General features: G+C 43.3%; 2 protein-coding genes across 9 annotated transcripts in view; one reads left to right on the top strand and one right to left on the bottom strand.

Annotated features, from left to right (window-relative positions):
- TMEM39A (transmembrane protein 39A) overlaps nt 1-25,582 on the bottom strand; it is a 38,515-nt gene extending 12,933 nt beyond the window's left edge. The window contains exons 1-4 of one of the 7 annotated variants that reach the window (XM_044452391.1): nt 25,387-25,581; nt 24,622-24,704; nt 13,025-13,218; nt 11,344-11,566 (exon numbers count right to left, since the gene is read on the bottom strand). In XM_044452391.1, coding sequence (XP_044308326.1) covers nt 11,344-11,566; nt 13,025-13,137 — 336 coding nt within the window. In that variant the 5' untranslated portion in view covers nt 13,138-13,218; nt 24,622-24,704; nt 25,387-25,581. Of the gene's footprint in view, nt 1-11,343; nt 11,567-13,024; nt 13,219-16,667; nt 16,699-16,786; nt 19,633-24,621; nt 24,705-25,386 lie in introns of those variants that run through there. The other 6 variants (XM_044452389.1, XM_044452393.1, XM_044452387.1 and 3 more) reach the window with 6 other exon arrangements.
- Nucleotides 25,583-25,683: 101 nt separating this feature from the next.
- EXOSC8 (exosome component 8) overlaps nt 25,684-26,980 on the top strand; it is a 36,999-nt gene continuing 35,702 nt past the window's right edge. Inside the window, exon 1 of one of the 2 annotated variants that reach the window (XM_044452415.1) lies at nt 25,684-25,800. The gene's annotated coding sequence lies outside the window, so the exon portion shown is untranslated. The remainder of the gene's footprint in view (nt 25,801-26,980) is intronic. The other variant, XM_044452416.1, reaches the window with a different exon arrangement.

The following is a 26,980-nucleotide window of genomic DNA, read 5'->3' as shown; positions in this document are numbered from 1 at the left end:
TCTCTGAGGGAAGCCCACACTGGAAGAGGTCTGTAGAGCCATTACTTCATTTGCCTTTTTTCCCTTTTTACCAGGCATTATGAAAGAGACTTCCTTTTCTTCTTCAAAGACAGCCTTTGGATGCATTACACAAAAGGTCCTGCACCTGAGGGCAGGGAGATATTCTGGGAGTTGGCACACTAGCACAGTCCTGGGATGTACTACTTTTTGAGGTCCCCAACACTGTTTGCCATCTTCCCTTCAAAGGGAGAAATGGGTTTACCTGTGGACTTTTGTTCTCAAAGGAAGGAGTGCTGCTCAGCCTGCCTTCTACATGCTTCTCTTTTGGAGGGAAGATCACTTCTTTGGGTCCCAGGAAAGAAAAATACTGAGCTCCAAGGAATGCCTTCTTCCCTCTCCCCTCTTTGCTCTTTCTCATCTGGTCATTCTCTCACTTCTCTCTCCTGTGCCCCAGGCCACTTCAAAGGATATTAGTTGTGAGCCTAATTTTCTTCAGGCTGCAGCAGTTAAGTCTGGTTTTGGACATATTTTTACTTACTAGTTACTTCACTGTAGTGTGTGGAAATTAGGGGCTGAGGCTCCTCCTGCTGATCCAATCACGGGAGACTGACTTGCCAACCCTAGAGGTGGGGCCTTTCTCCTATGCTAGCATCCTACCCTCTCTTGAAGAGCAAAAACTCACAGGTAAACACAGGATGTCGATTTCTAGGTTTTCCTTTCTAATGCCCATTTGGATGTCCATCTTGGCACAATGAGCCAACACTTCTTGTCAAGGGGTAACACAAAAACACCTACGATTGGCTCCCCAAATTTTATCTGGATTCAGAGTTCACTCTATTTGGTAAAGTCTAATGAATGTGGCATGTGCATTTCAGGGTGTTTTGCCCTTTTCAGCTCAAAGTAATTTTCTACCCATGAGGAGGACCAATTATTTCTGGGGGGACTTCAAATGTAAACCTCCCTGCCTGTTATGTAGACTTCAACTACAATGCTGTTCTTGCCAGCCTTCTTACTTTGCACCATTTAAATTGGCTAAGCTGAGAAGACAAGGAAATTATGCCATTCCACCTGCCCTGTTGAAAGACCTCCTGCATGAAGGCTCCTCCTTCCTCAACTGTCACCATCTGCAGCCATTCCAGCAGGATGATCTCTGGGAGAGGAGAGGGGACAGGGAGGAGGAAACAGGGCCACTCCATCGGACCTGCTGTTCTTCCCTTCTTCTCCCCATTCCCTTTTTCTTGTGTGCTGTGTGTTTTTAGATTGTAAAGGCAGCAGGGACTACCTTTTAAAACTGATTATATGTAAGCTGCTTCTGGTAGCTGTTTAGCAGAGGAGCAGTACCAACATATTTCAAACAAATAGAAATATAAAAATCAGGCTCCAGAAAGATATGCTACTGGGTGACCAAAGGCCATGAACCTAGGTGCCACATTCATTTGGGCTGATGCTCACTGAGAGAACTGTGTACAGGGGACCTCTCTCACATTCCCTTGGTTTGGCTGAGTTCTTGATCTTTGCTCCCGGAGGGATGAAGGGATCGATTCAGAACCAAAACCTCCAGAGTCAAAGCCATCAATGTAGAGTGACAAGTTCTATAAAATGAAGCAGGGAATTGCAATTACTGAAACAAGTGTATGTTTTGCATGTATACAGGTAATCGATGAACTGTAAATGTGGAATCACTTTTGTTTCAGCCTAGACATCAAATTGTCTAGTTTTTTTGTTATAGTTCAGTACTGTAAATACTGAAATTTACATAAATACACTTGCTTTTTGAATTCATATTTTTTTTCCACCAGTAAGTTTTTATCAAAATCTAAAAAAAATGCTAGTCCAACCCAAATAAATCTCAAGTCCACAGTGAAGCAATAAGACCATCCAAAATCCAGCAAGAAATTGTGCAAACTTTTAAAGTCTCCAAAGCTCTTAATCTGGTTTGGTCATAAAAAACAACACATAAGGGAAGTGGGAAGGACAATTAATTTCAGAAATTAGACTAGATGTTGTGTCCACAAATTCTGCAGCTTAGACCTTACATCAAAATGAAGATTTCCAGCTAATATGTTTTCAGAAAGTCGGGCAGGCAGCTACTGCTTGTTTGTCCCATAGTCCTGACACCGGCCAAAATCTACCAACAACTATTTCATTCAGTTTGCAATCCGTTTATTGAGACTTGTTGCCTGTCTTGCAGTAGTGGGGCAAAATAACTTGTTTCTTCAGTGAGCTGGAGAAAACCATTGCTTGCCTTTAATGTTTACCAAAACCACTTTCAACAGATTCCAGAACTAATTCACAGAAATAAAAATACTGGTTAAATGTAGAGGAAAACCACTGGAAGACTATTGTATATTGAGGAGATAGGGTGGTGTAACACAATTGCTCCTTCTATTCCTATCTCTCTCCTTCTACCTTAAGAACAGAGCCTCCTAAAACTCAGTAGAGGCTCTCCAGCATGCAAAAGTGCGTTATTCTAAGCTGGTGGCTGATTAGGATGGTACGACCTTGGAATGCAGGAGAAAAATGTAAACAGTGGAACTTATAACCATGAGACTTGCAGACAGCAGGTGTGACCAATTAACTGCTTTGAATAGCATGCAGTATTCTACAGCATGTGGCACTCTAAAATTTAGGATAAAAAGCCTCGCAGCTCCACCCAAGGCGAGCTTCAATGCAGACCTGACCAGGGAGAAAGGAAGCTTCTATGCAGACCTAACTGGGGGGAAAGGAGAGTTTTGATGCAGACCGAACTGGGGGAAGGTGCTGCATACCAGCCAAATTGGGGTATTCCTTGTTGTCGCCAAGGGGGCTCCCAACAATGGATTAAGGAAAGTCAGCTTGCTTGGTATTGTGTATTTTTTCATGTTATTGTACCTACTTGTACTATTGTGCCTGCTTTAGAATAAAATCTTTAGACTTTAACCCACTTGTGTGTTTATTGCTTCTGGATCCAAACAGAACCCTTGCCTTTGGCAAAACATTAAGTTTGCCTTTAAACTTGGCATCAACACATACTTCCCTCCACTTCTGTGTTCACAGTTATAAGTTTCTTCTGGCAATGAAGTTGGGGGTCAAAGACCTGACCCCTAGCCAAAGGACATAACACAGATAGAGAGGAATTCTTTCCTGTGTATTTTCACTGTTCCTTAGTCAAGAAGCCCTCTCTAGCGCTTCCTTAACCCAAACGCTTACAACCACCACTACTAAAAGGACCATGTGGAGGAGCTGTCAAAACTGCGCAGAATGCAGCCTTCTGTCTTGCCATATGTTTGGCAACTTGTCAGTTCAGATGGAAAAAATAGTTTAGATATCAAGGTGGTGACTGGAGTATCTACTCTGGGAATGGACAGCAGTGCATAAGTTTTCCCAAAAGTCAGTAAAACTTGTTGAAGAAGCAGTCACATTACTTACCTTTAGAAGGCATCACTCAGTCTCTATGAAGATTATCAATGAAGTAAACTGGAAGAAGTGAGCTGGAAGAATTCTTATTTATTTAGTACATTAATAGCCCACTTTTATTCCATGACTGGACTCAAAGCAGCATATATGTGGTTCCTAAGCAGTTCCCATCTAGGCACCAATTAGATTTAAGCTATATCAAATGCTGTCAGGGCCATGACCTGACAACACGGATGCAATTCCTGTCAAGTGCTGCTTCTTTAGAAGCAATAGCTTGAGGAAGGTCTCCCATCAAACTGTAGCAATTCCACAGCTCTGGCCAAGCTTTACAAAAGCAAAACACTCTTTAGAGGCTTAATCTTGCTGTGAAAAGCCATCCAGAGTTCAGAGGACTGGGAGAGATGCTTGACCACTTCACAAGCCCTGAACAGGATGTTCTGAGTTTCTTTGTCTGGTTGAATGTGAAGATCTAGAGGTCACTGATGAATTATTCCTAGGCCTCTTGTGCTATCTCAAAGCATGCAGAAAGAAATCCAACCAATCTAATCCCTTCGTGTGGTGCCATTCTCCTCTACAGTCTGCTTAGGTAAGAATCTTGGGGGAGTCCCAAGTTTATAATGAGCAGGGCCTTTAATGGCTACATAAGCAACAATGATCTTAGGACCTGGAATGTTCCTGTAAGGAGAACAAGGGAGATATCTGCAGGAATACTTGTCCATTTCCCTGAAATGGTTACAGGCAAAATATCGGTATCTCCCTAATTAGAGTGGGAAAAGGTCTTGTTCTAGTACTGGTGGTGATCTCCAGAGACTGGTAAGAGGATTTGAAAAGATGCCCATCATCCATTTTCCCATGGACTCCTAACAGTCCCTGAGACTCACAAGCTTTGTGACAGCAATAGAGATGGTTTTCCACTAATCACAAGGATATAAGAATAGTATAAAGGAAGAAAAAGTACCCTAGGCTGGAACAGTAGGTCCAGAAGGATGTGCTTGTTCTTCTCTGCCACAGAGTGTGCAAAGAGTTCACAGAGTGTGTGTAGGGAGCAAGAGTATTAATTTGACCTTTGTCAACTCGATTGAACCAACCTTTCCCGGTTGCCTCACAATCATTCTGTCAAGACTTATTATTAATATTATTATATTTATTATTATTAATTATTATTTAGAACATTTTTATGCTGCCCCATTTGCAAAAAGCCTCGGGGTGGCTTACAAAACAAAGCCTCTTACTTAGAGGCTTGTCCTATGACAAGTTCCTCTCTAACTCTCCCAAGATCTAAAATAGCTGCATTTTATTTTGTGCATATGTTTTTAAGGCAGCATGGGGCTCATATAAACAGAGTCCTGCCATTAAGACAGAAAGTCTTCTCAGAATTCAGGAGAGAGGGCCTCTTCAGATAAGTTCCCAGTCCTAAGTTCAGTGGGCCACTTAAGATTTCACTGAAAATTCTACAAGTTGCCAACAAAATCAACAGTTCTCCATGAAGGAAGATATAATGCTGGGACAAGAAAATGGACGGCTCTGAACAATGTACTGCAGCTTGTTGTGGATTATTTAATCTGCAACCATTAGTTCCTGAAAACAGACCACGAGTTACATGAGGATTGTTTCAACCTCATGTAACCCATACTCATGAGGTTCACATGCTATTACATCCAGGAGTGGAAACTGCATATTCAGAGTGGCAACTAAAGGTGTTGTACATCCTCAAGTGACCCAGGCAATCCCACTGTGAATTCCTTATGGGTACCATGTGCAGGTACAATGATATAACATATTTTTTTCCTTCAAGAATTTGATATAACAAAAGCATTCTTTAAAAACACCCAGAAAAAGAAAGCCACATGGTTGGGGGGAAAAGCACGAATCATAGAATAGAGTTGGAAGAACCCTTGGAGGCCATCAGGTTCAACCCCCTGCTGTTGCAGCACACCAAGTTACACCATCCCACTCAGAAGATAGTCCAGTTTCGCCTTGAATGTTTCTAGTGAGGGAGAGCCCACGACCTCTCCAGACAACTGGTTCTACTGCCGCATTGCTCTGACAGTAAGGAAACATTTCCTGATATCTAGCCTGAATCCGGGTTGTCGCAGATTGACTTGATTATTCCGTGTGCTACACTCTGTCATCAGCAAGAAGAGATCTTGACCTTCCGCTTTGTGACAGCCTTTGAGGTACATATAGAGGACATCAAGTCCCTGCCCCACACCCCCAGTCTCCTCTTCTCAAGGCTGAACGTGCCCACTTCTCTGTCTCTCCTCATAGGGCATGGTGGATAGCATGTTTGCTGAAGGTTCGTAAGGAGCACTGAACAATTTCTAGTAGATACTAACTTCATCCTCAATGTTACAGAATCTTTCCTGCACATCTTCAGCACTCAGCACGATATTAATATGATTTTAAAAACTTAGTTCAGAAAACCATACAATGCAAATAGATTTAACTGGCTGTGGTGAAGGGCAGAAAACAAATCAGCATAGGACTATAATGTGTCTGGATGCAGATAATATACTCTTGCTGTGTATGCTTCCACAGAAGTTTTGCTCATTTTCAAAACCTACATCGAGGTAGGCAACTTGTAGCTTTCCAGACATTGAACTGCAGCTGCTATCATGCTTTATTCATTGGCAATGCTGGCTTTGGCTGCATTGACGCTGACCACCTCACATCTGGAAGGATGCACAGGGCCCACCCCTTGGCCTACACAGTAAACAAGATAAAGGAAGGTTGCTTGCCTGTAACTGATATTCTTCAAGTGGTCATCTGTGCATTCACACATATGGGCTTTACACCTGCATGTTGCCTGTAGTTGGGAAGACTTTCCTAGCTCAACTAAAGTTTTGGCAGGAGCCCTACTCCCTCTCCCTCTAGTATAAGTAGGAGGAGCTCTCTCCATTTTCCCCAGCAAAAAGGAGACCAACATTTGGGCCTTGGAAATGGGGAGAGGGGCAGTCCTGATTTGCATCGTAATGAAGCGACAAGTGCTTCAAATGCTTTGTTGGTGCATGAAGAACTACAGACTCCATCCTGGCACAACAATGGACAGGTGGCTTGAGGTTGTGTAGTGCTTTCAGGAACTATCGGGAGAGAGGCTGAAAGAAGACAGAAACCCTTGACCAATCCATGAAATGATGAAATGGTAGGAAGGTAAACCTTTACAGATGATGGTTTTAGTAGAGTGGTATGAAGTGTGTGGATAGGTTAGGATTTGGAGGATGGAGGTCTGGAATGAATCAAAGGCTTCTTTCCTTGCAAAGCTTTTGAACACATTCCACTTTGTGTAGGAATGGTGTGTATCAGGTCACAATGCTGATCTAATATGGTTTGCATATTGGGGTGGAGAGTTGTCATTGTTTATGTGATAATCCTCCATGCCATCAGACAAAGAGATTTGGTGTCTGGATGGAGAATCTTCCTGCAATTCTGGGAGATGATGTCTGGTGTTCTTGGAAGTTGGAAGAACCCGTGTTTCAATATATGGAGGAAGTGAGCAAACCATGGTTGATAGGGTCACCATGGGATCACCAGAATGCAGCTGGCTCTGTCCCTTCAGATTTTTGCAAGAGCTCTTATAAACAGAGGGAAGGGCAGAAAGAGGTAAAGCAATGCTCCAATCCATCATCGAAGAAAGCAGAATGCAGGAGAAGAATGCCTTGCATACCATGTTTGATGGTGTCAGAGACAGATCCACAGATGGGGTTCCTCAGGATTCGAAAAGATTTGTCCAACATCCCGGTATAGTTCCTATTCATGAATTTCATAAGGTATTCTGTTTAGGGCACCCTCTGTCTTGTGAATTCTGGCCAAGTAGATGGCTACAATGATCTTGAGTGTTATGCACCAGTCCCATATTTCTACAGTTGATTCAGTTATATTTAAGAAAGGAGTACCTCCTTGCTTGTTTGGATAGCATCCAACAACAACACTGTCATGTTCTATCTGAACATGTCTACCTTTGAGGATAAACTGAAAGGCAAATAGGACTTTTTGGACCCCTAGGAGTTCTAAGTAGTTTATGTGCTGTTTTTGGTCTCATTCAGTCTGCAGTCCTTGGGCCTTGCTGCCCATGCAGTGGGCTCCCCATCTGTGGAGGGATGGGTCCATTGTTAAAGCCAGGGACAGTTCTGCTGGGGCGAAGGCAATCCCATTTGTCAAATTGTGCTCACTGAACCACCAGTAGGGATTTATTCCGATGGAATGGAGGAACAGTAAACACTTCCTGGTTGAGTCCCATAGTGATCAGTAGGCTTGGACAAACCAGAGCTGTAGGGGTTGCATTCGCAATCTCATGAACTGGACAACATGGAAGCCATGTATGAGTATCTGGGTACCGCTTGGTTGTATCCTCTGAATGGTGGTCCGGGGTTTGAGTTGGAGGTGGAAAACAGAAGCAATAATGGTTAAGATCCAATCCCATGGGAGGTATACTCAAGCTGTCACTGATTCCAAATGTCCTCTGGTGTACAGAATTGAATGAGAAGGGAGAAGAAGAAATTTCTCACTGTTAATGCAGAATACCATTCCATCCAAGAGATTGCAAGTTTCTTGAATTGAAATTAACAGTTCCTCCCAGGACAGTGTGACTAAGCAGGAATGTGTACATACCACGGCCATACATTTTGTAAACCTCCATGGAGCTATGGAGAGTCTGAATGGGAAGACCAAAAATCCAAAAGTCTTGTCCCTAGTTCTGGAATCTTAGGAAGTGATGGTAGTTCATGTGGATGGACACATGGAAATAAGTGTCCTTTAAATCAATTGAGGCAAACCAGTCCCCTTGGCACGGGTGCAAAAGAAGATTTTGTAGGGAGACCATGGAGAACTTCTTGTGCAGAATGAAAAAGTTAATGCCTCACAGGTCTAATATGGGATGGAGGCTGCCATCCTGCTTTGGAACAGTGAAACACCAAGAATTAGAAAGGGTCCAGAGGAGGGCAACAAAACTGATCCAAGGTTTGGAAACAATGCCCTGTGAGGAGAGACTAAGGGAACTGGGCACGTTCAGCCTTGAGAAGACTGAGAGGGGACATGATAGCCCCCAATAAATACCTCAAAGGGTATCACAAACAGGAAGGTCAAGATCTCTCTTTGGTGATACCAGAGAGCAGGACACGGAATAATCAAGTCAAGCTGTGACAACCCAGATTCAGGCTAGATATCAGGAAAAACCTCCTCACTGTCAGAGCAATACGACAGTGGAACCAGCTGCCTAGGAAAGTAATGGGCTCTCCCACACTAGAGAAAAAGAAACTGGACAGGCATCTGAGTGATATGGTGTAACTTGGTGTGCTGCAACAGCAGGGGGTTGGACTTGATGGCCTTCGTGGCCCCTTCCAACACTACTATTCTATGAAAAGAAATGGTAACAGATGAGTGAACAGGACAAATCACTCCTTTGACAATACTGTGGTGACCTCTTCTGTCTGAACAGGGGAAGGTGAAATCAAGCATTTGGCCCAAAGTGCTGGTAGGGTGTCAAATTCAATATATCCCTTCTCCACAATGGAAAGAACCCACTCATCTGATGTTACTGCTTCCCATTTGAGAAGGTAGTTGGAGAGGAAGTCCTTGAACCAAATTGATGCCAAGGAAGGAAGGCTGATTTGCCAAAGGATTCAGCTGTGGTACCTCTTGGTATCCTGGTGCTTTTTAGCAGTTTGTTGGAACCAAGAGGCATCCTGCTGACGCTGCTGGGTTGGTGGTTGATGCTGTTGGAAGTGGAAAGGAGTGTGGCTTTGAAAAGAGGATCCCCTCCCAAGACATTTACGTGCTCTCAGTGGCTGAGTGGGACCAAAGCCCATCCTTCTTGCTGTAGCCCTGGCCTCCTGGACCCTGCCTCCTGGAAGAGACGTGCTGCTCTGAGCCATGCATGCCTCAGAATGGTCACTGGACCAACAAGGGTCCTAGAGTCACAGTTCATGTGATGGTGTGTGGTGTTTATCTGCTACCTGGACTGATAGATAGCTTCCAATTGGAATACCCCAGCCAGTTCCCATTGCTGTTCAGGCAGAAACTTGGTTAGGGCACCCATTTTCTTCCAGAGAAACACCTGGTATCACCCCATCGTTGCTAAAGATATGCAGGCCCAGCCCCATTGCCATGTAGCCCTTCCTTGCCAGAGCATCAAGCCACCTTCCCTCAGTCAGCTGCTATGGTGTGCTCCTGCTGCAACTGTCATCGTGACGACCCTAAGATGAAACAATTGGGCCTTGGATGGTGTAGCAGGAATGGGATGCCCTCTCCTGGACCCAGTAAAGGCTCTCCAAACGACATGCTATCGGCTGCAGTTGTGCCTCCATGGTTCCTTCATGGATTGGAGGAATGGGGGAAGGAATGGGATGGCCATGGAGCACGGAGTTCTCCACCTGGACAACATTGTAGAATGCATCTACTGTAGGCTCTGTACGTTGCTGAGTATCCAATCCGAGCAACATCATCACCCAGATGACAAAGATGGTATTTGCAGCAGTGGAGGCTGTAATGGTCAGAGTGGTGCAGATGGTTGGGAGATCGGTTGGTGGCTTAGCGTCAAGGTGGCTGTGACTGGTGGCAGAATCAGAGGCGTCGTGGCCCAGGATTCCTGTGGCTGGTATGTAGGTGGCTCCCATGTGTAGTTACCAAGGATGATATGGAATGCTTGGAGGCAGAGGAGCCCAGTATGTTTCATGGCCCCAGTGTGATGGTGATCTTGACCATTCCATTGATTGCCGGGTGGTCATATGGGAGTGAGCCAGCAAAACAGCCCCACAGTGCAGACAAGCAACCAGATAAGTGAATGGCAGCTGATGGCCTCTCAAGGATGCTGACCTCAGTGGAGAGGTATGAGGTGGTGTGTCCCGAATCTCCCCTTCAGAGAAGGAATGGGATGCAGATGGTTCCATTCACCCAGTTAGGCTGGATAAGGTGGCCGGTGTTGGGAATCACTGCTGGAGTAGGCAGCCTGGTAAATCTCAGGGCTGGCATGAAAGAAGTAGCTGGGGCTGCTGATGGAATAGGCAATTGACCGTATGGTTGGTGAGAGCTGTGGAGGGTGCTTTGAGGGTTTTTCTTCCCCTTCTGGTTGCCATCTTCAGTTCCTCCACCATTTTGCAGGACTTTTTTGCCTGCTTCTTCTCCTGCTTGTGAGGGCACTTAGCCAATGTCAAAGCAGATGGAGTGGCTGGTGGAGCCCCAGTGGCCACTGACAGCACTTTATGAAGGAGGATGAAGCCTGAGAAGTCAATAGGTGCCCATGAAGCATGGAAGTGATCAATTCGACAACCATGAGTGTGCAGCTCCACATCTTCATCTTCAGGCACTCTGCCCAATTTTTTACAGACCTGCTGTGTGAAAGCCTGGCAGTGGGGACAAGATTTGACTTGGTGGTCCTCACCAAGGCAAAACAAGCAGAGTGGAAGGCAATTTAGTGGGTGCATTTTCCAAAAGGCCACAGAAAGAGCAATCAGGAAGAAATAAGAAGAAAAGTGACAATAGAAAGGGGTTTATTTTGGAAAGGGTAAGCGTTATATGAACAATTGTGAGGAGAAGGAGGGGTCTAGTAAAAATCCCAAAGCACACAAATGGTGGTTGGAAAAGAACTGGGGAAAATAGCAGGACCCCCTCCTATTTATATTAGAGGGAGAGGAGACAAGGCTCCCGCCAAAACTTTTGCTGAGCTAGGAAAATCTTCCTGACAACAAGCACTGTGAAGGTGCAGAGCCCATATGCACGATGCATAGAGACCACGAAGAAGAACTCAACCTTCCTTCCACCTTTACACCATAATTTCTATAGAAGACCCTTGCATTTTATTCTCAGATCCTTTGTTCTTTTCTGTGTTACTGCAAAAGGTATTTATTGCTGCCTGGTGCTATGTGTAGATATTAATGAACTAAGCAACCAAGAAATAATACATGAACATTCCTAATCTAAAAGAACTGTGAAAAGTCAAAAAGATGGGCTCACCAATGATGTGCAGGAGGCAGGGTATTTGTATGGATACCACCACACAGTCTTGTAAATATTAATATACTGAATAAAAAGGGCCACCAGCAGGTAAATGAAAAAGAGGAATTCAAACAGAAGATTCCCGTCCACAGGCAGCTCTGGGATTCGGCAGTGTCGCACAGGCTCAGGAGTAATCAAAGCTGTGATAGGAGGGGCAGAGAGGTTGACAGCACTACCATTCCTGAAACAAAGAAACCACATCTGTAATTCTTGCCAACGTCCTGGGATATTTCATGTTGTTACAGCTCAAACATCTACAACTGACTTTGGAATTTAGAATGCTTAGATTGTTTCACATAAACGTTCTTAAAAGATTCTTACAATTCCTCTATAACACAGGGTAATGTAATCACCAGAGATGTAGGTCGGAGAGATAATTACTTGTCCAAGGTCACCTTGTTTGAACTGTAGGCTTGGAAAATCATAGCTCTACTTCTCATGTCACCATGAAGCTGACTCACAACTCTAGGTCAGTCACTGACTTTGTTTATCCTACATCACAGAGTTACTGCAATGGATGACATGGAGCTAGAGGATCATGCATGTTGCAATGAGCGCCTTCGAGGAAAGGCAGGATATTAAATAAATAAATGACAGAAGAGAGGTCTGAACTGGGTACTTACCAGTTCACAACTTAGCCACTGTAGTACAATGAATATTCATTAACTTTAAAAAGCCAAAATGCCATGTGTCTCACAGCTATCCCAATGGCACAGTACGGGTGTGTTTAACTCTATATAGCCCTTAGTCTGATCTTGACAAAGGGCTGCAAATTGCTGCCTTTGCATAGGGGAATTACTCATTAGGACATTTTTCAAACATCACACAGGATGAAAATGGCAAGCACCAACATTGGAAATAGCCCTAGTCCAAGTTTTGGTTATTTCCACATCTAGAACAAAGTCCTGATAACTACTAGGGTGATACAATTCTTGCTTGCTTTTCTCCTGTAGCCTTAATGCCTTCTGAGAAGGATAAAAACTAATATTTATTTATTTATTTATTTATAGTTTTGCTATGCTGTCCCATTACTAAAATGTCTCTGGATGGCTTATAAAGAACAAAGTAATAACATAATTCTCACATAGGTCTGCTGACAATGGGGCTGTTCAGTGACAACGTGTGGTTTAATTAATCTGTGATTTGAAGCAGTGTAATGCTAAGCATACTGGGCAAACTTGGCACTGCCACAGAACCTCCCAACCCAGACACTATAGGTTAATTTTGGGTTAAATAACCCAAATAAATTTTGGGTTAACCTGACTACTAATTGTACACCAACTGCTGAATGCACACCACAATTAACTTATAGGACTTGTCTTCCACATAATGACTACCCAGAGGGTTGAATATGGTTTGCCACTGACCCATGGGTTGTTGCTACCTGCACATCCTGTACTGTGCTTTAACTCCAAGTTGTTAATCAGAGTTCATAACCCAACAGCAAACCATGGGTTCTCTTCCTGCGTTATTCATGATTAATAAATTTGCAGATATTGACAACATATGATTCAACAAAAAGCAATGATTAAATGACAACTCATATTCAACTCATGCGATGGGTCACTGTTCTGTGCAAACCAGACCTATGATTTCTACTTCCCAGATTCAAGCCCACCATGTTACATTTTCACTTCACCTATTTCTCAGACCAGTGCCGTTGCCACAGTTCCCACCAACCAACGTCTGCAGAGAAGGCAAAGCTGAACGGCTTAGCTGCTGCCGGCTGGGTCCCCTCCTTCCACCGGGCATGACCAGGAACCAATCCACCTCTTTCACCTCTGGCAGCCTTTGCCCTGAGATCTAGATAACAATTTAAAAGAATTCCCAGCTCTGTAAGCAAAAAGGAAAGAATTGACATTTGTTAACAAAATCATGCCTTGCCCACTTGCTAAACATAGGAGAATGAAACTATCTTTTGGATAACTTCTGAGTTCAAGGTGACTCATTCAAAAATCCTTTCTGTCCAAGAGATGGATTAACAGCAGTCAGAGTCAGTTTCACTATGAGTAACTAGCACAGACAAGGAAAAAAATTAAGATGCAAAATTAAAATAAGACTTCAAGAAACCTTCACTGAAGCAATTTGGATGTTCTAGCCTAGAAAGCAGCTTGGTGATTAGATTGCACTTGTTAGAGGAAATTATAAGGCTGTTATTCATAACAAACAACACTTAGAGGAGGAGAAAATATTTTTGTAGGTGGTAGTGGTTGATGATAGCATACTTGCCATCTTGCCTTCTTACTCTAAAATTTAAACTGCTGAATAACACTGATTAGTCTTATCATATGCGGAGATGTGGCTGAGGCCAAGACACTGCTGGTGTCTCTTGGGGCTTTCACCTTAGAAAATGGATGCACTGTGCATTGCAAAACATGCAAATTCTCCAAACTCATGCTGGTACAATACAGCATCCACATACTCTCATATGTTGTGTTTTCTTTTTTCCTAGTTTAAGTTCAGACATTAGGTATAGAACATCCTGGACATGAGCAGTACACACTGATCTTTAAAATTTGCACCTGATTACTAGAAATCAATCAAACAATGGGAAATCAAACATACCAGTCCCTAATTTCCCATTGTAACACTTAAGTTATCAAGCTGTACTGCTATATCCCCATCCTAAACATCTATCTGTACTTTATTCCTCTCAAAATACATTGAGCAAGATAGAGGACCAGAACTGTATGCAAGAGCAGAGCAGAGCAGTGAAGAGGAGATGGGCTGATCTACTTTGTTCCAATTGATGGAGGAGTGGGCAGAAAAAAGTACAATACTACAAAAGTTATATTTATCTCTTAAAATGGAATTCATAACCCTTTCTCAAATGCAGCCTAATTTTAAAGTTGTCATTCTAATTGTTATGCAATGGCAGCCATGTACTATATATATTACAGGCTCCATACTAGTCTCCATTACAGAGTCTCCATTACAGGCTCCATTAAGTCTCCATTACAGAGACTTAGCCCCTTGATCCAGAAGACACTAGCCTGTATCTGTCACCACAATACCTAAATACATGAAAGTTGCCTTGTACTAAATCAGAGCACTGGCCCATGTAGCCCAGCACTCCCTTTTCTGGCAATGGCTCTCCTAAGGTCTCAGACAATAAAAGTCTTTCCCAGCTCTGCTATCTGAGACCTTTTTTAGCAGGATGTAGAACCTGGGGCCTTTTCAGTACAAAGCATGTTGCGGACTCCTGAACTATATGATCTTCTCCTGGAAGTCCATCTGCTAAATGGAAAACATGGACATTACTTCTGATCTTTTACTTTTCTGCCCATTAATTATTAGCCTTCTAGTAAGTTTGGTTGCCATAGTCTTCAACTGATGCTTTTGCATGTGTAGACCCAAATTAGCATTCCATGTTTTAAGAGGAAAAATACAAAGTATTGCATGAAACTGTGTTCTCGTGGCCATTCTAACGTAACTTGACATAACTTATAAACAAAGAGTAGTTTATCTATTTAAACAATGCATCATGTGCCATCTTCTAAAACAGTATGTAATAGCCATATATAGTTGAAGTGTGCTGTCACTAAAATAAAAGCCCTATTCTGTTGTAAAATCAGTAGATCTTAATTACATCAGCTTTAAGCAATACATAAAGTACAAATGGAAAACAGATGTAAATCAAGTACAGTGGTACCTCAGCTCACAAACGCCTCAGTTCATGACCAAATCGGGTTGCAAACAAAAATTTCATTAAAAATTTGACTCAGGCCGCAAACCCCACATTGGGTGGTGACCGCGATCGCTGCCATCTCCCCCACCCTGAGTGGGAAGATGGCTGCGATCGTGCTGGGGGTGGGGGGGGGGAGATGGCCAAGATCGCGCCAGTCTTCCTGCATGAGTGCGCCCGTGATTGCGGCTGCCTTTCCTGCACGAGTGCAACCGCGATCTCGGCCATCTCCCCCCACTGCCCCCAGCACAATCATGCCCATCTCCCCGCCCCACGAGCACACCCGCATTTGCGCCCATCTCTCCCCTGAGCGCGCCCGCATTCGTGCCTGTCTCTCCTCCCCCAGCACGCTTTGTCACTTTGCTTCACATTTTTCTGATTAAAAAAAAATAGTTACAGAACGGATTAACTTTATTTAAATTGAACCTTATGGGGAAATTTAACTTGGCTCACGACCAGTTTGGGTCACGGCCAGAGTCCTGGAACGGATTAAGTTTGTGAACCAAGGTACCACTGTATATCTCTCTGTGCCTGGAGAGAGCAATCCTAGAGTCAGAGATAGTACTCAAATCTTAGAAAGGGCGAGTCAGAAAAACAGCTGCTGACCCCTTGCATCCAGTGCAGTGAGAACCACATTAGCTGCCCCACTGAGGTCAGAAACATAGTGTTCTGGAGGTTGGAAATAAGAGGAGACCAAAGGGGCCAGAATACAATGTAACCTGAGCCCCTTCCAGCCTCCTTCCTTTCCTCTCCAACGTGCCCTATGCAAGATGGGATACAAAGCTCAACAAGCACAATCTGCCAGGTGGGAGGACAATGAGGCAAAAATTGCTTCCAGTGCTCCTTCCGTCTTGCCTTGGATGACTGGACACTTCTGAGTTTAGGGGTTTCTAATCACTAAGGGCACAATCAATAGGATTCTTCCAAGCAGTGCCTAGAAACATCAGGGAAGCTTAGAAACTTCCAAAGAGCACAAATTCTCACAACACTGTGATTGCTGCATGCAAGCAGTCCATGGACATGTGCATGGATATAGAAAATCCTAACCCATAGTTTCTACAACCATGATGATTGCTACTAGCTATAACTTTGATTATCAATTAACAAAAGTATGCCCAGAGATTGAAGAATAAGACATTTGTAGGTCTATGCAATTTATTTTTGTTTATCTGTTTTAAAGAATGAGAATACTGGTTTTCTTTTTGATATTAGTTGCATAACCTCCAACACAAGTACCAGGTCAGCAATGGTGCTTATTCAAAAAGATGTGCATCCAGGATTGAAACACTTTTAACTGCTTGCACCATTGGTACAACTGAGCTGATCCTTGTTGAGACAAGACCAATTCTTTATTAACTGGAAACATGTAAATTCAAACACCTTCCATTCAAGATAAAAACTGCATGAACCATGATGTTTTTCATTATTTATAGAAGATAATGGAAAGGCATTGATGACAAATTTGCATTTGAAAAGCACTTGTTTGCTTCCCAGACATTTCCTGGAATTGTTCCCCCTTTCTACTAAATCAGACAATCTAATGAATTCTGACTAGAAACTTGCCTTATAATCTTATACTAGGAAGCAACTTTCATACCTAGGGATATGTGAGGAATCATTTGGGTTCAGGTTCTGTCAGATTTGCTAGGCTTGGCTCCCTGGACTCTAGTCTACCTGGAAGCAGCACAGAGTCTGAGTTTCTATGGGCACACTCACAAGGAATTGAGTCCCATGCACAGTGCAAGCAGCTTTTGCCACCACGGAAGGCAACAGCAGATGGTGAACTTGGTTGTGCAGCAAAATGGCTGAAGCAACTCTTCTATGAGGAATGGGTACAGCTAGGATTGTTTAGCTTAGGAAAAGGGTTAATAAGGAGAAACATAGTGAGACCTTTTTTTTCTCCCTCTCTCATAACACCAGAACCCAGGTTCATCCCATGAAGCTGATTTGGTAAAAGATTCAGAACAGGTAAAAGGTACTTGATGACACAGTATATTTACTATGGAACACAGTTCCATAGTAAATAGTGATGACCACCAACCTAGGTGGATTTTGAAAGGTGATTCAACGAATTTATTCAAGGCTATCAAGGGTGACTGGCCCTAATGGTTCTATGCTACCACCAGAAACAGAGGTATTATGCCTATAGACTTGGCATGCTGGGAAACATGAGTGGGAAGGTGCTGTTGACCTATGGTGAGTGGCTGGTTGGCCACTGTGTGAACATAGCACTGGACTAGGTGGACACTTGACCTGTTGCAGCATGATTCTTCTTATGCTGTCATTATCTTTATTTCTATACTGCCCAATAGCTCAAGCACTCTGAGCAGTTCACAGCAATCTTTGGGCAATTCACAATATTCTCATGACCCAAGGGGGTTCAGCTCTTTCCCCATTCTTTTCCTGGCTATAGTTGACAATCTTTTTGTTTTTAGTAGGAGAGTAAATTTTAGTAGGAGAGTAAATTTCACAAGCTTGGAGTTAGCCTTCCCTCCTACTCAAGGATTCTGAGATAGTAAGGCTAATAACAACCATTTGAAAACTCATAGGACTAGTCTTAGCATTTCAGAGGAACGCACGTAAGACAGTCCTGACAGACGCCTGGAGACTGTTGTGCCTTGTGATAAGACTTCAAATTAGAAAAAATTCTGGATGATTTTCTGAAAGCATTTCCTATGCAAAATTATTTGCATAGGGTTACCTAAATCTGAAAATGTTTTCTCCCATAGGAAGACCTAGTATCTTTTCATGGTTGCCTTGTAGAGATGCAGAGGCCTAGGTCTGCATAGACCCTCCTTGCCATGATGTCCAAATGGCATCCCTCACAATCCACTGGGGTGGTGTGCACCCTCTGTGCTGACGCTACAATAACCAAATTCAGCCATGGATGATGTAGCAGGAATGGGATGGTCTCCTCCTGGACGCAGCACAGGCTCTCCAAACCATGTGATGTTGACTGCAGCTGTGACAGGGCCTTCCATGGTTCCTTCATGGAATGAAGGCACATGGGAAGAAAGGAAATGGTGGCCAGCACAATGCCCTCTGTCTGCACAACATCTGGTCCACAGGCGGTCTGCTGAGTTGCTATGTGTCCAGCTCAATCAATGTTGCCATTCAGAGGACCTATTCAGAGAACCTTCCCAGGTCTTTGGAGAGGGATGATGTTCTCTGGAGATGAGGACACTGGATCATTGTAGATTGGCAGCTGTTCTGAATTGGATGCATAATCAGCCTGATCCAAGGAGAACTGGTTGAATGGCAAGGAAGGTGATCAAGATGGGGCAGACTGGGTGCAGACAGGTGGCTGGTGGTAGGAACTGTCAACTGGAGTGTAGGAACTGGTGGCTGGAATGAAGGAAACAATTCTTGTGCCACTGAAACCAGTGATGGGACTGCAGAAACCAGTGGCAAGGTTGAAAGAATCAGTGCTCATGGTTCCTCCACAGGAAAGGTCATGGGGCCCCACTGGTAGTATTGGGGATTCATGGGCCTCTGCTACCAAAGATAGCCATGACAGTACAGATCTGCTGATGGCAACAGCACCCAGTAAGGTTCACAGTTATGGACTGGAGATAAACAAACTTAATTTAAAGCTGGATACCCTACTGTGGATCACTGCCTGGCTTTATTAGCATACTGGATTATGTCAGCATTGGATTCCATATTTGTAGGAATTAGAGATGTAGGGTATTATGAGATAGGCAGTACCCCAAATATTTCAGGTCAAATTTGGCATTTTGCAAAAAGGAAGACACTTTTTATTTAATAATATACCTTTGCAATATTATTCCTGTTACTAGAGATTTTCTCTCAGTTCTGCCTAGATTTCTTGCTGTAGTTGTCTGTTCAGAAAACCACACTACTGCTATATGCAAATAATGTGGCTATATTTATTCCATTTTTGCATGGAACCTACAACACCAAACTTGTCATGTCAGACAACCTCAGGCAGCAGGTGTGGGCTTAAGGTTAGACAACCCACAAATATCCCTAAAATAAGGCATGGATTGTTGGTGGTGCAATTCTGCTAATACTTCTTATGTTTGGCCAATATCCAATAGTCCCTTATTTTGGAAGGAGGCTATTACACAGATAACTTTTGCACTGGAACAGGCTTGATGTATATGCTCCTTCAAATTATTTACCTGGACATTAATAAATGGTAAATGTAAATGGATTCTCCCAACCCTTTTGACAACTCAATGATACGATAAAGGTCCGTCCTCTCTGATAGACTTTGGAATGCTGCGGACACAATATATCTTTACTTTAGCAAAGCCTTTGACACAGTGCCCCACAACATCCTGATAAGCAAACTGGCCAAAAGTGGGCTAAATGGGACAACTATCAGGAGGATCCACAGTTGGCAACAGAATCAGATTCAAAGGATATGCATCAATGGCACCTCCTCAAACTGAGGAGAGATAACAAGTGCACAACTGCAGGGTTCAATCAAGGGCCCGGAGCTCTTCAAAACTTGTATTAAGGTTCTGGATGAGGAACTGCAGGGAATGATTAACAAATCTGCAGATGACACTAAACTGGGTGGGACAGCTAATACCCTGGAAGACAGAAATAAGGTTCAAGGCGATCTTGATAGGTTGGAACGCTGGGCTGAAAACAACAAAATGACATTCAGTAGGGACAAATGGTGCTGGAAACAACTGAGGACAAAAGAAGAAGGGGACGGCAGAGGATGAGGTGGCTAGATGGAGTCCCTGAAGCAGTTGGCGTGCACTTAAGTGGTCTCCGGGGGATGGTGGAGGACAGGAAGGCCTGGAGGAGTGTCGTCCATGGGGTCACAATGGGTTGGGCATGACTTTGCAACTAAACAAAAAGGGGCAAATGCAAAGTTCTGCACCTAGGAAAAAGAAACCAAATTAAAGGATGGGGAATACTTAGCTCAACCATACTGCAAGTGAGAAGGAGCTTGTGAGTACTGTAGATCACAAGCTGTATATGAGCCAACAGTGTGATGTGACTGCAAAAAGGATAAATACTATTTTAGGCCACATTAATAGAAGTATCACTTCCAAATCAATTGGAGTACTAGTTCCCCTTTACTCAGTACTGGTTAGGCCTCATCTGGAGTACTGTGTCCAGTTCTGGGCACCATAGCTTAAGAAAGATGCAGACAAGCTGGAAAGGTTTCAGAAGAAGACAACAAGGATGATCCAGGGACTGGAAGCAAAGCCCCATGAGGAGAGATTGAAAGAGCTGGACTTGTTTAGCTTCAAGAATAGACTGGGGAGAGGTACAATTGCACACTATAACTACTTGAAAGGCTATCACAAAGAGGACGGACAGGATCTCCTCTTGATTGTAGCAGAGTGCAGGACATGGAATAATGGACTCAAGTTACAGAAAGTTAGACTCCAGCCAGATATCAGGAAAATTTTCTGACTATTAGAGCTACATGACAATGGTATCAATTATCCAGGGAGGCTGTGGGCTCTCCCACACTACAGGTATTCAGGATGCAACTGGACAGCTATCTGAGAGGGATGGAATCTTGAACTGAGCAGGGAGCTGGACCTGATGGTCTTCTGGCCCTTTCAAATTCTACTATTCTATTGTATGATTGTATAATATTGGAAGGAGAGACACTCACCTCCTATAATGGAATCTAAGGGCTTTACAATGCTTTCAGTTTCTGATTGGGTGGCATATAGACATCACCTTCAAATTGATATCCATTGGGACAGTTTGTCCACTTTTGTTGACGCTTTTGTAGAAAGTTTTGTGCTTCATATATACTCATTGCTATGGATATGCATACATATCCATGTATGCATATTAAAAAAGAGGGACATTTTGTGTGTGTCAACAGGTGCCACATTGAGGACTCCTTTACAGGTGCCAGTGGAATTGCCTGCGGGCACTGCACTGGAGACCCCTGCATTGGGGGTGCACTGCTACAACTTTAGCAGAGGGAATCTTGTGTTCTAATATTGTGTCCCCTTGCATGCCTCTCAAGATCACAACTAGGACCTAGGAGGGAAGGAAAAGAAGAGAAGGGAGCAGAGAAGAGAGGCCAGAATATGAGAAATTCTATGGCTCTTCAGCCTCAGCAGCATACCTGCTCTAAATTGTATCAGAGACCCAGCTAAAGATAAATTTTGTATAAGGAGAAGAAGCAAATTTGCCTCTGCTGCTTCTCCCACCCTGCAAGTAGCACCCTGACATGTCATTTGATATGTGGAAATTTCCTTCCTTCTAAGGGGATCACAATCATATTTAGCTTTTATCCAGTTGAGTAATCTCTCAGTAGCTTTTCCTTCAGACCTTCCTTCCTTCCTGTACACCAACTAAATTCTCAAATGTAAGAACAGATGCTGTGCACTAGTCTTCCTCTGCATCTAGGTCTTCTTGATTCTTCAGGCTGTTTCAGATGTTTAAGGGGCTACTTGCTGAAGTTCCTTCTGGTCAAAATAAAACAGGATCCTATTACGTGATGTCTTTTTCTTAAAAATTATCATGTGTACTATATCAAAATATAGTTTACTTAAGCAGTATTTACAAATGCAATTATATTTCAAATGTTTTAAATTTTAATGATAGTTTAATGATCAAACAAAGGTATACATAATACTTTGTAAAATCATAAAGGACAAAGGAAATCATCCTCTGTTTCCTAGAATTCGTATCGGATGACCAGAGGACAAGTTGAATTTCCAGCTCCAAGATTGGGAACCTGAGATTTGTAAACTGGCGTTCTGATACCTTGCTACTGCTCTCTTGTAGTTGGCATTGAAAGAACCACACCAGCTGCTCTCTGAGGTCAAGAAAGCAACCTTGTAGTTGGGGCATTTCAGTGAGAAGCAAGAAAACTGGCCAGGATATGATATCCTAAAACCACTCTAGCCTCCTTCCCGCCTCATCTGAAAAACCTTTTCTAAATGTCCAAAAAGCACTGCCTAGCAAAAATGCAGAGCAGAGGCTTGGGACTATGTTGGGATGCCTCACCCAAGTGTGATCTACTTGGAGTCTTCCTCTGAGTTCCAGTTCCAAGGAAAGATCAGATAATGGCACCAAGGGAAAGGTTTTCTCTGTGGTGACCTCTCATCTATGCCTCCCTATTGAGGCCTGCCTGGTGCCAAACTTGTCATCCTTTTGGCAGCAGGTGAAGATGGTCCTTTATGCCAAAGCTTTTAAAGATTTACTCAGCCATTCAGGGGCTTGAGGGAATTACCCATCCTAGATAATGTTATTTTCTTTCTACAGGCCAGTGTTACTGTGTGTTTTAGTTATTTAAAATTCATCTTAATGCTTTTTTAAAATGAGATTTGTATTTCATTGTTTGATTTTATTGTATTGTTATAAACTGATCATATGGTAGGGTGGTAATGAAAATTTTAAAATAACAATAAACTGGATAGGATTGTACCAAAGTGATTTTAAATCTACAAAAAGCACTAAAATAGGTATTTTTTTTTATCTGAAGAATTCATTTTTTAATTAAAAAAGCCAAATAATATGCCTTTTTAAAAAATCCATAGCTTCAACATTTCCAGAAATTATACATTTCTGGTTTGTGAAGATCCATTTAAGATTCCCACATTGATCAGCAGGGCAGTAGCTTGTGGGTTTGATAATCTCCAACAGCTCCATCACATCTTGAATACTGTATTTTTTGCTCTCTAAGGCGCACTTTCCCCCCCCTCAAAAGTAAGGGGAAATGTCTGTGCGTCTTATAGAGCGAATATGTGTGTGCAGTAAGTCTGTCAGATGTGCAGCCCATGGGGAAGTGATGGGGAATGTGCCTGTGATTATGTGCCCATCTGTTTCAGAATATTTTTTTCTTGTTTTCCTCCTCTAAAAACTAGGTGCGTCTTTTGGTCAGGCGCGTCTCATAGAGCGAAAAATACGGTACACGCCTCCAAAAGGCAACACACCTCTGAAACAACCTTTCAGATCTGCCCACCACAACACCTAGGGCCTTGAGTGTCCTCCTTAAGGTTCTATGGGAGCATCCTAGCATTGCCTGTGTAGTTCCCAACAGCACAGAACTGTTCTAGGTTCCACAGGTCACATCTTTCCATGTTCCTGCCTCTTTTTCCTAACTTATTGCAAAGCATTTTAGATTGCAACTTAAAAGGAGAGATCCACTAGAACTCCTGCCATGTATATGCTCCTGCAAACCCCACAGCAAAAGGACTGGAAAATGCATGCCCCAGCTGCCACTGCTACAACCAGTTAGGGTAATCGTAACAACTTCTAACTAGGAAACATCACCACAGCCTGTTGCAAATGCTTCCACCACACACAGCAACATTGTAAGTTCAGCAGCTGGACCTTGCTGAACTGGGCAACATCCCACAGGGCTGCATTTGAAAAGTTAGGAATTAAACATAACACACTATCGTATATTAACTACAATGGCTCTCATCACACAGTGAAGTATTATGAATACTTATTCCTCATAAGTATTTACAGGGAAAGTAAACAAGCACACAGCTTTTGCATATATCACTGAAAATCAACTGAGTATAAAATTAATAATAGAAAAGCTGTGAGACAGCTGCCCATCAATTCCAGATTGCTGCAAATTAAGCTGACCACCCATGCATTCAAATAACAAGTAATTTAAGAAGTGAGAAAAAGGCGGTTACCCTTTTGTGGTGTGTCATTTCAAGAATTGTCTGCATGCATATCAAAGTAGATGACATTGAAAAGTGTAACTTTTATGTAACTTAAACTGGGAGAAGAGGCAACTTGTCATTGTGTGTGCTCCTCCATGCAGAAATCCCCAGTTACTTCAATGATAAGCACCAGATAAAACTTACTTGCAACAAAAGACACTTACTCCAAAAACTGAAATGACTAATTATGTTTTCATTGATAGTGTCTATTGAATATCAGCACATTAGTGTTCAAGAAGCAACACTAAGATTATTTTAATCCGGCATTCCTGAGCAGCTTCCTGAGTTAAAAAGATCACAAAATAGTTGAGATAATTATTTAGCTCTTGTTTCTGTGGCAGGAAACTAAGTATAACAAAAATTACATTTTAAAGCCAGCATTCCTAAATATGATTGCTAGGGAGTATAATCTTCTTAAAATCTCCCACTACAAATGCTAAATCAGGAAAATTTTACAAATAGATGCTAGGATGGGTGGGAAGATGTTACAGATGAATTCTAAGTACAAGTGGATTCCATATTCTGTTGGGGTACTTTCTTTATGTACAGCTGATCAAAACTCAATCAATAAATATGACATGATTCATATTGCCAAACTGCGTATTCTTTAGTGTATACCAATAATAGTGTGCTTTCATTATTTCAGTCTCCAAGTTTATACTGATTGGGATGTGTACTAACATGATCAGATATCTAGATTTGCTATCCCAATCAGTATGTCAATTAAACACTTTGGGGTGTTTAAGTTCTCAATGGAAAATGATAACTCTTCGTTGATATGTAGTCTGATCTTGGGCATGGCGTGTACTTAGAAGTTCCAATTAGTTGAATGGAGCTTACTTACACACAGAACAAGTCATACAAATTTCAGAGAAATAGTCACATCACCCACTTGCTCCAACTGAGTACCTGCTTGGTGTGAGTTTCTGGTATGGACAATCCAGAGGATTCTGACATTCAGATCTGGAGACAATTCTCACAGATTTGAATCTCTGGGGAAGAAAATAAATTTAAATAACCTTCAACAGACTCCAAAGAATGAACAAACACTAGCAGCCTTGGTCTTCATGAGCAATGGTATTCTCTATAGTGAGGGAGTTCAAGAAGACTGGGCAACCACATGTTGGGAATTACATGAGTGGAGCCAGCTGGAGCCAGGGGTCAGACTGGATGGCCCAGGAACCCCCTTCTGACTCGCTTTGTTTCTGTTTCTATCTTTTAGTGGAAATGGGACAGGAAGTTTCTGTGTGAGGCATTCCAATCCCTGCATATGGTATTTTATTCTTCTCAATAGAATAAGAGTTGCTTGCCTGAGAAGCAGCTGAAAAACCGGAGGTAATGAGAGAAGAGGCAGCCACGGAGCGGCAGGTAGAGGGTGGAAAAAGAAGACACGGAACTGTATGCAGCGGAGGCAACACCTGAGCACAGTGGAGAAGAAAGCGCGAAGGCCAATAACTGAGCACAGCACCACATTACTAAGGCAGTGAGATGGAGGCAGGGAAGAAGTACAACAGAAAAGCAGCTAAGAAACAAAGCGGGAACCACAAAGCGGCGGCCTCTCCCTTCTTTGCCAAGTCGCCCGCCTGTGGCTACTACGACTGGGAGTCCTAGTCTACCCTCCACCACGAAACACAGAGAAGAAAAAAAGGAGGAGGCGCATTCAGACCAACTCACCGCCTCTCCAGCGGCACCATGAGCGAGAACGGGTGTTATCGCCACTGCTGCCACTTGCAAGCTCCCAGGAGCCCACCAAGCTGGGGAGAGGGAGAGACCCGGCCCTCTCAACGCGCTTCTCGTTTTCCTCTTCTCCTGCCGCCACGACGGCTCCCGGCTGCCCCTGCTACTCTGAAGAGACGTGGCAATGAGGCCTGATGCGCTCATCAAGGCGCGACGAGAGCTGCAAACGCAGCGACCAACCCGGGAAGTGGCGCGCAGGCGGCCATCTTGAGGGTGGCAAAAGCTTTGGAGGCCGCTGGGGTGAGAAACGGGATGCACGCAGCGCGCGGTGCTGTTGCACACAAGCAGAGGCGAAAGACCGGTGGCTGAGAGAGTTCATTATCACCTCCGGAGAACTGCAGCGTGATGCACGTAATTGATTCATTGGCAGTTTCAAATAAGACATTCGCTTAAACGTGTAGCATATCAGGCCATCTCCAAGTTCGGAAGGGAACACTCAATGTGCTTTATTCTGAACCGTGGAGACTGTTGCTTTCCTTCATAGCCAATGGCAGAAAATTGCTCCGCTACACACACCCATCTATTTTCAGTCAGCGTAGCTGGGCTAAGCACTAGTGTAGCCACGTGCCTTTGTATTAGGTGCTGGCAAGTGTCCCTGAGTTGAATCCTCTCCACAGTGTCCTGACCTTGACAACCTTGCTCAGCTCTTCCAAACTCAAGGCTCTGCCTTCCTTTATGGAATCGATCCATCTATGAGGGATTATATAATTTCATAGTTGGTCTTCCTCTTCTGCTTTCGATTTTCCCAATCATTATTGCCTTGTGCATAAGTCTTGCCTTCTCATGATGTGGCCAAAGTATGACAGCCTCAGTGCCATCATTCATACTTATAAAAAACCCTCTGGATTGATTTGATCTAGGACCCACTTGCTGATCTGTCAGGCCAGGATATTCACAAAGCTGTCCTCTGGCACACATCACCTTTTTCCTGTCAACTTTCTTAACTGTTCAGCTTTCACACCCATACACAGTGATCAGGAATAAAATAGAGTGGATAGTCTTGGCCTTGATTCCACAGACACATTAATATAATAGGTTATCTTTTATAGTTCCTTTGCTGCTGCCCTTCCAAGTCTCAGTCTTCTAAATTCTTCGCTACCATCTCCACTTGCTTCTGGGCCCTTTAATTTTGAGATCCTGGTGCAAACATGCGTGCTGGGCCCAAGTGGCTAGGCCTGCCAATATAGCAGCCATTTTAAATTTCCTCACCTTGCAATGTCTGTGACTTATATATCATGGGAATTATGTTACAGAAAAATTACATGGTGCCTATGCTGGCAAGTTCAGGTTCACGAGCCTTCCACTCCTTGCAGTGTTGCATAGAAAAATGCCTTAAGGGTGAACCAGACTCTTGATCCAGTGAAGGCAGTATTGTTGATCCTGAGTGGTAGGGGTATAGGAAGTAATTTTTCCTGCCCAACCTGAAACCTATTAACTTGTACATGAAGGACAAGTCATTTACCATTCAGCAATGGCTCTTCCAGAGAAGTTGCTGCACGCTACTGCTGTCCCACCTGAAAACAGACTTGTC

The sequence above is a fragment of the Varanus komodoensis genome, unplaced genomic scaffold (genome assembly GCF_004798865.1).
Source record: "Varanus komodoensis strain SLA01 unplaced genomic scaffold, ASM479886v1 scaffold72, whole genome shotgun sequence".
NCBI classification, from domain to species: Eukaryota; Metazoa; Chordata; class Lepidosauria; order Squamata; family Varanidae; genus Varanus; species Varanus komodoensis.
The sequence above is the reverse complement of the archived record's forward strand: the minus strand, read 5'-3'. Positions and strand labels throughout refer to the sequence as shown.